Below are 13,793 nucleotides of genomic sequence, written 5' to 3'. Positions count from 1 at the left end.
TCAAAAACCCAGGAAATTCAACTGAAAATACCTTAAAAATGTGAGTTTTTAAGCATTTTAAATTACATACCAGGGGTGGAGCAGTGATTTTAAGTGTGGGGGTGTTACGGGGGGGGGCACATCAAGCCCATAGACACGACACTGAAGTTGGCATCCGATTCGCGAATTAAATGGATGGGCATAAAGGGCCATTTCACTGCATTTTTTGCATTTTGATCGCCCTAAACTAGGTCCTGTATGGAAACTACAATTTTTACACTGCTCAAATCTGGATGGAATTATTCTAAAGAGGCTGTAGATTCATTAAAACCTTGTTTATGATTTGTGAAACCTTTTTCTGATTTGTAAAAAGGCAGAACAGGGCCATTTTATTACATTTTGATCACACTAAACTAGATCCTGTATGGAAACTACAATAGTTACACTGCTCAAATCTGGATGGAATTATTCTAAAGAGGCTATAGATTCATTAAAACACATTTTATGATTTGTTCAAACTTTATTTGGTCATTGAAAATTCATGAAATCATCTTGCTGTAAAAAAATGGGGGTGTCGAAACACCCCCATCCCCCACGGGTGCGACGCCCATGCTACATACATATGGAAAATGTGAAAATCATTTTCAAAAGGGTTGAAATTCTTGTTTTTTCCCCGAACTCGCTAAAGTTTCAAATCGCGTCCTGAAGAGGAAACTGTGTAATAAAGTCTAATAGTCTTTATTAACCGTGATAAAACAAACGCCGAATTAAAAAGCGGCTGTCAAAGGCTCGTCTGTACGTTACGCTATTTGTTTCAAGGCGTCTACATTAAAGATTAATCAAAAAATGGTTAAAAGAGGTAAAAGTTAAACCAAGTTCGGCACGTTTCAGGTGACATCTCAAGCTATCATTTTACAGCTGCCACAAATATAAGTAATTATCTCCATTACAGTGTAAAAACATTACACAAAAGACAAGTGGACAGCAGTTTAGCTCAGGTGGACATTTATTTGGCTCCCTTGTTCAAGAGGAGACCTACAAAGAAAAGCATCATCATCACTTTATCCAAATCAAGCCGTACACATACGCTGTGAGGCGTTACATTTCATCCGACTGCCAGGAGAAAAACTTCTGAAAGCTTGATAAATCAGCTGAACAATGTCTGACATCAGGCTGGTTTGTTCAGGGTGAAATAAGAACCGAAACCATTATAACTGGTTTTTATCACCTCTGCTTTTCTACGTCTGAAGACCTGTGAGCAAATGCTTCGACAGAAACATAATCATTAATGGTGTGGATTGATTTCTAAAAGGCTCAGGCGTCCAGGTGTTAACAGCGGAGAGAACGACTTTTTATCTGCGGTCGGTTTTGCCCGCCTTCCTCTTCCCGGCAAAGAGGTGTTTGGGTTTGAGGTCGAACACGTGCCTGTCCGCCTCGCCCTTCCTGCCTTGGCGGTTCATGTCTTTCTGGGATTTCTTCATGATCACCTTGGCCTTCTTCACCATCTGATAACAACAACAACAACAAAGGTTTTAACCCGTCTCTTTAAACGGTTCTCACGGGAAAAACAAGAAGAAGAAGAAGAAGTAAATAAAGGGAAAACAGACCTTTGTGTCGCGTAAACCCGACTGATCTCGAGGCGGGCGGGAGGCGCTCTGGCTGCGGGTTTTGGAGGTCGGAGGCACCGAAACTTCGCGTTTCCGTTTCAGCGTGACGCTGCGGGAGCGCCGGGCCTGCTGAGCGTAATGGCTCTGAAAGAGGACGAGGAAGAATGATCAAAAAACGGGCCTCAAACAGATCCGCCCATGAGAAAGAAATGAAACATTTTATTTTATTTGTTTCTCTTTATATTCTTTCATATATTTTTAATGCTTCTTACACTCCCTGCTGCATTTGATTTGATATCACTTTCAGGCTGAATGATGAGACTAAAACATCAAATCATGCATCTTAAAGATGAACATTCGTCAGCTTTTCCTTATAAAAAAGGTTATTTAACCATAAACTTAAGAAGTTAGAAATGCCACCAGACTAACGGCTGAAAATTGAGGTATTTGAACCAGATGTGATGCTGTGATTTGTGGATAATAACTTCATTTCAGACTCTTTGTTCTAATTTATTTAGTATTTAAGTTTTAAATTGTACAAAACAAGAAATAACTGATGGTTAATCAAACCATAATATCTCATAAAAAATGTCAAAGTTATCCGATGTCGGGTGAGAACTTACGTCATCCTTGTCGTTCATGTCCAGACCGAGTTTATCCATCTCGCTCTCGAGGTGTTTTCTCTCGACCTGAGCACATAAAACACATAAAACACACACAGTTGGAGTTAAATCGAACAAACTTCTGTGAAGGACGGAGGCTGAATGCAGAGAAAAGGTTCATCTGCTGCTCGACAGCATCTGAGACACCAAACTAAACCCGGAGATACCCAAAGCAGGACTTTATTCACGTTTCTTCTCATCATTAAACGATTAAAAAGAACCCGAACGCGCAAACCTTGTGGTTATTTCCTGATGTCACCGCCTGGGACCGACGCTGTGGATCATAAACAGATTCCACTCACGACCACATTATATCAGCGACTTTATCCCACTTTTAGAAAAAACACTTTTTCTAACATCGTCTAAATGTACAACAAAAAAAACTAGGGCTGGGCAATGATTAAAGTGTTTAATCTAATTAATCACATGATTTCCCTGATTAATCACGATTAATCGCATTTGTACGCAGAATCCAAAAATGAATCCAAAAGTAGCGTATAGCTTTTAGCATTTAGCTTTATTTTAAATGTGCTGCCATATGAATGAAAGTGCCATAACATTTGTTGTGCAAACACACTTTTAACATCAGCATCTTTCTGTAGTTTTTATGTAGAAGCCTCGCTCCACTGTCTGTTTCCTTGAATGACTTGCTGCTATCAGTTGTGTGTTTTGCCTTTAAGTGATATTTTAGACTGGAACTACTACGCTGAGAAGACAATTCAACTTGGCAGTGTTTACAGATGACTTTGGTTCTGTCGACTCCGCCGTCTGGAAGAACTTTAAAATGAAAATGGCCGAGTAAAAGTTCCGTACCCTTCTCCATGTTTGGTGGATCCGCCGATTACTTTCTTTTCCTGTTCCACAGCAGCAGACTTTTACAAAATAAAAGCCTGAGAGCAACAGACTTTTACAAAATAAAAGCCTGTGAGCAACAGACTTTTACAAAATAAAAGCCTGTGAGCAACAGACTTTTACAAAATAAAAGCCTGTGAGCAGCAGACTTTTACAGAATAAAAGCCTGTGAGCAGCAGACTTTTACAGAATAAAAGCCTGTGAGCAGCAGACTTTTACAATAATAAAACCTGCGTTAATGCGCGATAAAATATTTGTTGGCGTCAAATAATTAACGAGTTAACTCGCCCGGCCCTAAAAAATACCTTTGAGCTGCTCAGTTTCATCACACAACAGCGAGTGTGTGTGAATATCCAGATATTCCCATTAACGAACACTTTGTTTCCTTAGAAATAAAAATCCAACTTTGTTCGTTTGACATGAAACTCTTAGAGGACGAGTTCCATGCACAGAACTTTATGGGCTGCTCCTCGTATTAATCCCACAATAAAGCTACATCATGGCCTGTTGTGATGATTATTTTCTATTAGTTTAGGTAACTGTATGTTTCAGTGGTGGAATTGGACTTTATTATTTAAGTGCCTTGAGATGACATTTGTTGTAATTTGGCGCTTTATAAATAAAACTGAATTGAATTGAATCCAGAAAAAGTCAGACCTCACAATCTCTTGGCCCTATTTTCTCTCCCTTCGTATCACTATCGACTTTTTCCTGGAGAACCATTTTGTGATGCAAATGTATTACTCTGTTGAACGCATATTGTTCTGAGAAGCAAAACGCTTTATTTTTTAAACCCCAGCCAACTAGCCGGACTACCTTCATCAACACCAAAACGAGGCTGGAACTCTGCTCACAGGACGCAGCAGGGGGTAAGAAGATGTTCAGAAATGATGCTGCTGATATGGGATGTTACACAGCTTCATGTCAAAAGAGGCGAACTGTCCCTTTAACACCAGGTGCTTCTGACCCGTTACACTCACATTAACGTTATGTGTGCAGGGCTCACACCCATGACTGGAGTTACATCCCACACCTGTAGAGGGAGCTAAAGAGCAAAAAGAATGACTTAACAGCCATCTGATTGACTTTGGGAAACGCTCCATTCTTTGCTTCTTAAACCACAAAACGTTGTACTTTTGGCCACTTTCTAACAGGATTAACAGGCCGGATCTGAGCCTGAGAAACGTTTAGCAACGAGAGGGCCAACACTTTTTAAGCTAATCTGACAGAAACACTCCATCTCCTCTCACCTTGGTGGCGGTCCTGGGCATGCGGGGTCCGTGCACATCCTTAAACTTGGACTCCATCACCTTGAGCAGCTTCTTCTCGCGGATCTGTTTGGCGAGCACGCGGATCTCGTGCATCTCTTCGTCCTCGCTCTCGTCATCGGAGTCGTACTCCCCGGCCTTCTCCTTCAGCTCCTCTTCCTTCTCCAAATCCTCCAGTTTCTGCGACGGAAAGCCAACAGAATAAAGTTAAGACCACTTACTTTTAATGAACAAAACCAGACGAATCGAGCCTCGCCGAGTCGGTTTAAGTTTATTCTGCAGATACGGACGTCAATAAGTCCACAACAGAAGGAATTCACGTTAGCTTTGTTAGTTCGTTAGCATAGAAAAGTGGCAAATCCTCCAAGAAACACTGTTGAGTGTCCTTGTCAAAGCAACAAAGAATGATGTTGGAAGGAGATGAGATAAAGGCAACAGTCGGATCTAAACCAGCATCTTGTGTTTGAGGCTGTGATTTTATCAGAGAACAAGCCTCACAGACAGATGCTGAAGCAAAGCAGCAAACCTTCCATAAACTGTGGAGCCACTCACCCTCATGATTTTCCCGTTTTTCTTTTGATATAAAGAGAGGAAGACTTTCTGCATGACATCAAACGCAAGCCGACTCAGAATCTTTATTTCTTTCTCTAATTTATACCTCTCAACAACAGTATTCCATATTTCAGGTGTAGTTTTGGTTATTACATCTAATTGGTTCCCTAATTTCCCAGTAGGCCTTTATTTGATATCAAGTTTCATACTTCAGTGTCCATCTTGCTCTATTTTTTATACTTTTCCATCTTGAAAACGACTCATTGCTGCACCAATATGTCAGGAGTCTGATTTGTGCGGCATTAAAAATACTCCCCGAGGCTTGGTGAAGCCAAACCTGGTCCTAGGTTTCTTTCCTCCCCATATGGACGGCTTACTTTTAATGACAAACGAATGACACGAATCGTCACTTTATTTAACCCGAGGAGTCCTGAAGCAAAGCAGCAAACTGTGGAGCCACTCACCCTCATGATGTCTGGATCGATGTAGTCTGCGATGTTGTGGCCCTCCCACACCTCAGGAATCTTGTCGTGCTTCTCATCCTCGTTCATCAGATCCCAGTATTCTTTAAAAAAACAACAACATGGAGGAAATGAGCCTTCGTTTTCAGCCGCTCCACACAGGGAAACGCTGAAAAAGCTTCTTACTCTGCAGATCCAGAATGTAGTCGTCACCCATCTCCACCTCCAGATCCCTCTCCTGGAAGATAAACAAAAGATGGAGGTTGTATTCTGTGACCATTAAGACCATTTAACCAAAGCACACACACCAGTTCAGAGATGCTCCGTCTCCAGGGCCGGTTTTTGCTATGGGCAATGTGGGCAACCGCCCAGGGCAACCTCTATGTGAAGGCGCACAAGCGGCCTAAAAAAAATAAATTTAATAAATAAGAAAATAAATTTAAATTAAATTAAAATTAAAATTAAAAAAATAGAAGAAAAAAAAAACGCCAGTGTTCTAGATCAGGGGTCCCCAACCTTTTCAGCACCAAGGACCGGTTTGGTTCTGCAATTTGTTCCTGCGGCCCGGTCGGGGGGGGGTTAATTTTTTTTTTTGTACTTTACGTTCAACAGACATGACATTTAGCAGACGCTTTTACAAATTAGGATACGATGACAGACAGACAGTCATCATTGAAAAAAATAAACGTGCACAATCGGCCTCCTATAATGCAATCTATGCAGTTTCCAAGTATAGAATCTAGCGAGTGAAATGAAAGAATTCTGAATTTCCATGTCTTTTTTATAAGACTGATCCCAGGCCACAATACAAACTGCTTCCAGTCCAAATAAACTGTATTTCATTCCTAAAATGAACATAGACCAGTTTAAGCTGAAGCTCTGGAGCAGAACTGGTGGAATACAGAGTGTAACACCTGCATCTGTGTCAGAAGCGAACACACCAAAGGCTCCTTCCTCCCCTAATTTAATCCGTTTTCCTCTTTGCTTTGCGTCTGAAGGTTAAAATCCGTTAAAAGGTTAAAATCACGTACCGTTTTCCGCTTGGGGGCGTCCACCTCCATGGCTTTCCTGCGGTTCAGAGCTCCCTCTGGGATGAACGGAGGCCTGTCCTGGGAACAGAGGCCAGTTAAAGTGCGTGAGAGCTGAACGAGGCAGAACCGGGTCGAGGCTCGGGGTCAGTTCCGGGCCGGCTTACCTTCTCGTCCCTCTTGGCGGGCATGGCCAGGTGCAGCCTGTTCAGGACATCGTGGACCTTCTTGCCCTTCATCTTGGCGTTGACGCGATGAGCGAGGAGCTGGTCGCAGGCCTGGAAAAAACACACGAGCGTGAGACACCGCCGCCGCCTCAGAAGCTCAGACACAACGTGAAAGCTGCTTCGCCTCACCTCGGTTTTGACCTGCATGACTCCTTCCTCCGTCAGGGTGCTGGTCTCTATGACGGGGATCCCCTCAGCCGACAGGTCCGTGAAGATTTTCTGTCAAAGAAGAAGAGTTCGGCTCTTTAGACCTGACTGAAAGGGACCCGCGTGTCCCACAGTTTAACTTTCCATCATGTGATAAACAGAAAAAGGTCTGAAAACTGGAACCTGAACCCCTTTAAAACTGAGAATCACCCACCTGGTTCTCCTCCGACAGCTCGCTGATCTTCTTCACGTCACATTTGTTTGCCACCACGATGAGAGGCTGCGGGAAGCAGACACCGGCATCAAAACAGAAACGGGAAAACGGGATCTGCTTCCATCTCAGAAACAACAGAATTAAAGGTTTCCTCTCCCAGAAAGACCAGGAGAAACTCATCCATGCGTTCATCTCCAGCAGACTCCATCACTGTAATGCTCTTTTAACTGGACTTCCCAAAAAGAGCATTAAACATCTGCAGCCCCATCTAATTTAAGATCACCGTCTATTATAAAACCCAAATTAGAAACTTTGTGCTTCAAATAAGACGTCAAGGGCCCCGGATCAATATGGGATGTTTCACAGGGGGCTGCTGGGACAAAACACCATCACTTCTGTTTTCTGGTTGTTAAAATTTAGGAAATTTAAAGCCATCCAGGCTTTAATGTCTTTAAGACATAGAAGTAGGGGCTTGATCGATAAAGCTGAGTTTATGCTTTCGACGCATAGCCTCTGCAACCGTCAAATCTGTCTCTGTGCGCGACCACGCCCCCCCACGCAGAGGGTCTGCACCCGTCGTCGCGCACCTCAAAACAATCCTGACTACACGTCGGACGGACGCAAACCCACGCAGAGCTCAAGCGGAAGTGCGCAGACCAAAAGCGGCTGTGATTGGTCCTTGGTATGCCTTTCCGGTTGTCTGTGTGGCTTCCTCCTTTGCATTTTCGCCAACTCCAATAAAAGAAGCTGTTCTTCTTCAATGTCGAGCAACTCCAGATCCATTTCTTGCATACACTGTTGTTTTGAAAGATAAACACTTCCACCACAGATTCTATAATACTAGGCTGTGCTTCCGCCGCCGCCGCCGAAGTTCTCGCGAGTTCTCGAATACTTTTGGGGGGGAAACTGCTGTGCGTCCCTAGAAATTCCAGACCGAGGGCGCAGATGCATAACAGCAAAACTGGTTCGTGACCAGACCCAAGCGACAATTGATGTGCGCAGTTGCAGAAGTCTAATTTGCCCTTAAGGCTCCTTTTTTTAGTGGCATGTATATTTGACTGTCGTCAGCATAACAATGAAAGGAGATCCCATGCTTTCTGAGTATTGAACCCAAAGGAAGCAAATAAAGAGAAAAAAGCAGGGGGCCGAAGATTGAGCCCTGTGGAACCCCATGGGTGACGTCTCCCAACCGGAGCCACCAGGATTAAAATGTTCCTCTGGTATCATCAAGCTTTTAAAGTCAGGGACAGTGGGCCTCCCCTCACACAGCTGGGAATAACTGAAAAAGGTTTTTGTTGTCATTAAGAGCTTCTTAACTGTAGCTTCCCTATCTCTCGGTGGCTGTTTGGAGTCTTAATTTGGTTGTTGGTGCAACTCTTTTTGGTTGTTTATTTCTCTTTTTTGGTCTCTCAGTGGTTATTTTGTGTCTCTTGTCTTAAAATAATTTGCTTAATCTTTGCCAGCTGCCTGAGATGATAGAAACAGGACTTGACCACTGCTCCAACCTGGCCATCTAATTTAAGATCACGTCTATTTTAAAACCCAAATTAGAAACTTTGTGCTTCAAATAAAGACGTCAAGGGGCCCAGATCAATATTGGATGTTTAACAGGGGCTGCTGGGACAAAACACCATCACTTCTGTTTTCTGGTCGTTAAAATTTAGGAAATTTAAAGCCATCCAGGCTTTAAGTAGGGGCTTAATTGACATGGCATGTATATTTGACTGTCGTCAGCATAACAATGAAAGGAGATCCCATGCTTTCTGAGTATTGAACCCAAAGGAAGCAAATAAAGAGAAAAAAGCAGGGGGCCGAAGATTGAGCCCTGTGGAACCCCATGGGTGACGTCTCCCAACCGGAGCCACCAGGATTAAAATGTTCCTCTGGTATCATCAAGCTTTTAAAGTCAGGGACAGTGGGCCTCCCCTCACACAGCTGGGAATAACTGAAAAAGTTCTCTTTCCATCAGTCCTTTTGTCTCTTTGTTGTCATTAAAGACATGGCTGGTAATCCTGTTCAGAAACACATTTTGTAATACTGGGTGAAATGGTCCGTGTATCCTGAGAGAAATCTCTACAAGATGTATTTAGAAAAAGGGACGAAAATAATCAGACCTCTGTGGCAGCTGCAGGACTGAGAAAAAGCTGACCAATCCGAGATCAGCGGGATTGGTCGCCTACAAAAAACCAATCAGATGCCTCTGCTTTCTGCCTACGCCCCCTTCTGTCGGCTCCCTGCTCCATGTGCGTACGCGGTTCTACCGGTTTTGGATGAAGCACTGACGGAATGGGGAGGGGGGGGTGGAGCTTAGAGGACGGGCCACTTTCGAATCTTGCTAGCTCTCTTGCTAGCTCTCTAGGATTACCTACCATAGCTTTAAAGCTTCTTAACTGTAGTTTCCCATCTCTCGGTGGCTGTTTGGAGTCTTAATTTGGTTGTTTATTTCTGTTTTTTGGTCTCTCTGTGGTTATTTTGTGTTTCTTTGGATAAACCGGTACAATTTCTCCTGAACTAATGTTTCAGTGAACTGACTTTTTTAACCAAATATCACACATTTAGACTCTTTGAAAGCTAATTCAATGAATAGCACATATAATGAACATACATGTCGGCTTCGAGCTTCCACTTTATGGAACAAATGCTCCATCAGTGCCTGCATCGAATTGTAGAAGGAAGTTGCATTTTTCAGCCCTCTTGGTGACATTAGGACTAAACCTAAACGCGTGGCCTTGTGACACCGACCTTGTTGGCGAACAGCGGGCGGATGTTGGCGAAGAGCTCCAGCTGCTCCTGCAGGGTGTGGCCGCACTGCTCAGACGGGTCCATGACGAACAGGACCGCCGCTCGCAGGTGGGCCAGAGCTGTGATGGCCTGCATCTCGATGGTGTTCCTGTCCTCCAGAGGGTGGTCCAGGATCCCGGGGGTGTCCACCACCTGCACAGAAAGGCGAATATGTGATGCTCAGCAGCTGTGGAACGGTCTGGAGCCTTTAAAGGGACAGTTCGCCTCTTTTGACATGAAGCTGTATGACATCCCATATCAGCAACATCATTTCTGAACATCTTCTTACCCCCTGCTGCGTCCTGTGAGCAGAGTTCCAGCCTCGTTTTGGTGTTGATGAAGGTAGTCCGGCTAGTTGGCTGGGGTTTAAAAAATAAAGCGTTTTGCTTCTCAGAACAATATGCGTTCAACAGAGTAATACATTTGCATCACAAAATGGTTCTCCAGGAAAAAGTCAGACCTCACAATCTCTTGGCCCTATTTTCTCTCCCTTCGTATCACTGCCTGCTGCTGCCTGCCGCGCCTGTTACGGTGTTTGGAAGGAAAAGGAAAGCAAAGGAAAGGAAAGAAAATGAAAGGAAAGGAAAGAAAGAAAAGAAAGAAGGAAAGGAAAGGAAAGGAAAGGAAAGGAAAGATGCCTGCCGACAGCCGCGCCTGTTACGGTGTTTGCTGCTCGGTCTGCACTTCGGTCTACACAGCAGGCAGTGATACGAAGGGAGAGAAAATAGGGCCAAGCGATTGTGAGGTCTGACTTTTTCCTGGAGAACCATTTTGTGATGCAAATGTATTACTCTGTTGAACGCATATTGTTTTGAGAAGCAAAACGCTTTATTTTTTAAACCCCAGCCAACTAGCCGGACTACCTTCATCAGCACCAAAACGAGGCTGGAACTCTGCTCACAGGACGCAGCAGGGGGTAAGAAGATGTTCAGAAATGATGTTGCTGATATGGGATGTCACACAGCTTCATGTCAAAAGAGGCGAACTGTCCCTTTAAGCCAGGTCTCCGTGGTAACGATGCGGCGAGGACCCCTCCGTCTCACCTGCCAGCGGAGGTATCTGTAGTCCATGTGACCCACGAACAGAGACTTGGTGGTGAAAGCGTACGGCTGGACGTCGACGTCTGCTCTGGTCACCTGATGAAGGAGGAAACGAGGAAGTTAGGAGGCTGAAAGGCCCCGAAGCCGCCGGTCGGACTCCTTCCAGGAGCCGGCGCTCACCTTGTTGATGAAGCTGGACTTCCCCACGTTGGGGTAGCCGCACAGGAGCAGGGTCCTGGTGTTGGGGTCGATGCTGGGCAGACGGGACAGATGCTGACGCACTGTTGGAGGAAGACAGCGAGGAGGTGAGTGTGATCACATGATGAGGCGTAACCGGGCAGGTGCGAGCGTGCCGACCGTCACCTTGTTCCAGATACTCCAGGCTGGACTTCTGGCGCTTCAGGATGGTGCACATGCGACCCAGAGCGGCTCGCTTCAGCTGCTTGCACCGATACAGAGAATCTCCGTACTTCATCAGACGCACGTAGTCTTTGGCCACACTGGGGGGGTCGAAGACAAAAAGTTACGACTTTACAGCCGCTGCTGCTGCACTTTCCTTCAGCTGCGTGTTAACAGACACCAGATCCAGAAACTGGTTCAATAATCATTAATAGGGCTGCAGCGATACAGCTCACGATCTCACGATACGATACATGATATTCAGCCAATGATATGATTTGATACGATTACATCATTTTCTGGCATTGTATTGTATTATATTAATGTTCTGTGTTTTCACTATTGGGAACATCTGACTTTTCAATAAAGTTTGCTTTAAAATTAATTAATTAATTTAGATAAATACATTTAAAAAAATAATAATAAAAAAATAAAAAAATGAATTAAAATAAAATAAATAAATTAAAAATAATAAAATAAAATATCGATACTCATGGCCAAAAAATAAAAAATAAATAAATAAATAATTAAAAAAAAAAAAAAAAAAAAAAAAAAAAAAATCGATACTTTATTGAGAAACAAAATATCGATCTATATCGCAGTATCGATAAAATTGCTCAGCCCTAATCAATAACCAGTTTGTGGTTGTCCACGGAGAATCAAACACCATTTTCCTCCAACTTCACTTTTCTTGGATTTGTGGGTCAGAACTGCACTTTTATATCATTTATATAACATATTTATATTATATAACTGAATAATTTTATACTCTTGTGTCCTTTTATGCACACAAAAGTCTGATGTTGGAAGTTATCTTCACCTGAAGATCTTTCTCTAAACCAGTGCAAGAACAGAGCTTATAATGCGAGCTGTGTTAGTGCAGGAGGGCTAATATTCCAGCCCAGTGTACGGATCTGAGCAGTTTATCTCATTCTCTGACTCCCTGAGGTGTATTTTTAATCACCTGCCCCCCTTCTTCATCAGATCTGCCCCCCCTGACCGACCTCTGGGGCTCAACATGCAGCCCAGCGTCAGCCATCTCCACCTTACTCCATACTTACTTATCGATCAGATTCTTGGCGATGTTTATCTGTCCCAAGGCCAACTTGTAATGGTCTTTGTCGTACAACACGTTCATCAGGTCGGCGTAAAACGGGTGGATGTCCTGCAGAGAGGCGAAAAACAGAAGGATTTCACAACCCCACCCCAGAGACCAGGCTGGAGAACGACCGCCTGCGGACTTTGTGGTGACTTACGTCCAGCTTGGGGAAGTCTGTGAGGATCTGCGTGAGCCGGTCGTGGTAGTTCTGCTGCGTGAACTTCACCTTTCGCATGTAAAAGTGTCGGATGCGGTGGATCTGGTAATGCTTGTGGACCACCGTGGGCGTCTTCCTTTGGGTTTTGGATAAAGTGATGTCGATGAATTCCTGCAGAGAAGAGCACACCGGGCGAGTGATTTAAAGGCCCGACAAACCTTTCAGCGACATTTAGAGTTGGCTTTTATTTCACCTCCAGTTTTACAACCTGTACATTAAACTGTCGCTCATTTTTAATTTTAATATTTAAACAGGTATGCATGTAGAACAGGTCCACGATAGTCAGACTGCTCAGATCTGGACTCAGATTTATTAATATCTTGTTGTGACAGCTTTGTTCTGTTTGTGAAAATGCAGAAAAAGAGAAATTTCACTGGGTTTTTCCCATCATCTTCATTGTAGAATAATTCGGTCCAGATTTGTGAAGTCAGAATACTGTGATCCTCATTCAGGACCTGCTTTAATGTGATGTACATAAGAGAAAAGGCAGCAAACTTCACCTATTTCAGCTTTATTACAAATAAAATAAAGGCTTCACATGTAATAAAGTGTGTTTAAAAGAATCTAAACCCTTTAAAGAAGGATTCAGCTCAGTTTTGACCAGTCAAAACACTGTGATCCTCACACAGGACCTGGTTTAATGTGATGTAAATGCGAGAAAAGGCAGCAAACTTACCCTTTTCAGCTTTATTACAAATAAAATAAAGGCTTCACATGTAATAAAGTGTGTTTAAAAGAATCTAAACCCTTTAAAGAAGGATTTAAGTTCAGTTTTGACCAGTCAAAACACTGTGATCCTCATACAGGACCTGCTCTACAGTATAGCCCCTCCATGCTTTTCCCTTTAATTCACGCATCGGAAGCTAACTTCTTCTTCTTCTCTGTGTTTATGTAACTAACAAATCCTTCCCATCTGCTCGTGTTTTACTCATTATAGCCTATTCTACAGCAGGTAAAAGTGCTGTTTTCTCTCTGTTTTTACTCATTAATGTGCTGAACCCTGCTTCTCTCTCCGGGGCCGTAAACACGTGTTTGTTTTCCTCCCTGTTACGTTGTTTTTTCCGCTCCCTCGGACCCTCCCGGCGCGCTAACAGCGACGCTGTTGGTTAACGTCGGTTTAAAGCTTTAAAGTTAGCGGAATAAAACTTACCTTTGCGGTAGGAACCACCATAATCTTCTTAAAATTATAAAGTGCCATTTTGTCGGGACACGTTGAGTCCGCTGACGGCACGGGGAAAGGAAACTCGGACTTCCGCTGGA

The 13,793-nt window shown here is 43.6% G+C and overlaps 1 protein-coding gene across 1 annotated transcript; it reads right to left on the bottom strand.

Annotated features, from left to right (window-relative positions):
• Nucleotides 1-967: 967 nt before the first annotated feature.
• On the bottom strand, nt 968-13,793 carry gtpbp4 (GTP binding protein 4). Its single transcript, XM_075482677.1, has 17 exons — nt 13,684-13,793; nt 12,474-12,644; nt 12,279-12,382; nt 11,182-11,318; nt 10,999-11,099; nt 10,822-10,914; nt 9,740-9,931; nt 6,998-7,063; nt 6,766-6,855; nt 6,577-6,687; nt 6,413-6,490; nt 5,568-5,619; nt 5,385-5,485; nt 4,351-4,548; nt 2,210-2,275; nt 1,587-1,730; nt 968-1,484 (listed from the first exon to the last, which is right to left on the bottom strand). Exons 1-17 carry the CDS (start codon nt 13,729-13,731, stop codon nt 1,332-1,334), a joined length of 1,905 nt encoding a protein of 634 aa, XP_075338792.1. The 5' UTR covers nt 13,732-13,793; the 3' UTR covers nt 968-1,331.

This window comes from Odontesthes bonariensis, chromosome 14 (genome assembly GCF_027942865.1).
Source record: "Odontesthes bonariensis isolate fOdoBon6 chromosome 14, fOdoBon6.hap1, whole genome shotgun sequence".
Lineage (NCBI taxonomy): Eukaryota > Metazoa > Chordata > Actinopteri > Atheriniformes > Atherinopsidae > Odontesthes > Odontesthes bonariensis.
The sequence above is the reverse complement of the archived record's forward strand: the minus strand, read 5'-3'. Positions and strand labels throughout refer to the sequence as shown.

Excerpts from the sequence above, each read along its gene's own strand:
- gtpbp4 (XM_075482677.1), bottom strand. The coding sequence starts at position 13,731 with ATGGCACTTTATAATTTTAAGAAGATTATGGTGGTTCCTACCGCAAAG. Across the intron at positions 10,915-10,998 it reads AGTCCAGCTTCATCAACAAG|GTGACCAGAGCAGACGTCGA; the intron begins GTGAGCGCCGGC and ends CTCCTTCATCAG. Across the intron at positions 9,932-10,821 it reads ACAGATACCTCCGCTGGCAG|GTGGTGGACACCCCCGGGAT; the intron begins GTGAGACGGAGG and ends CTTTCTGTGCAG.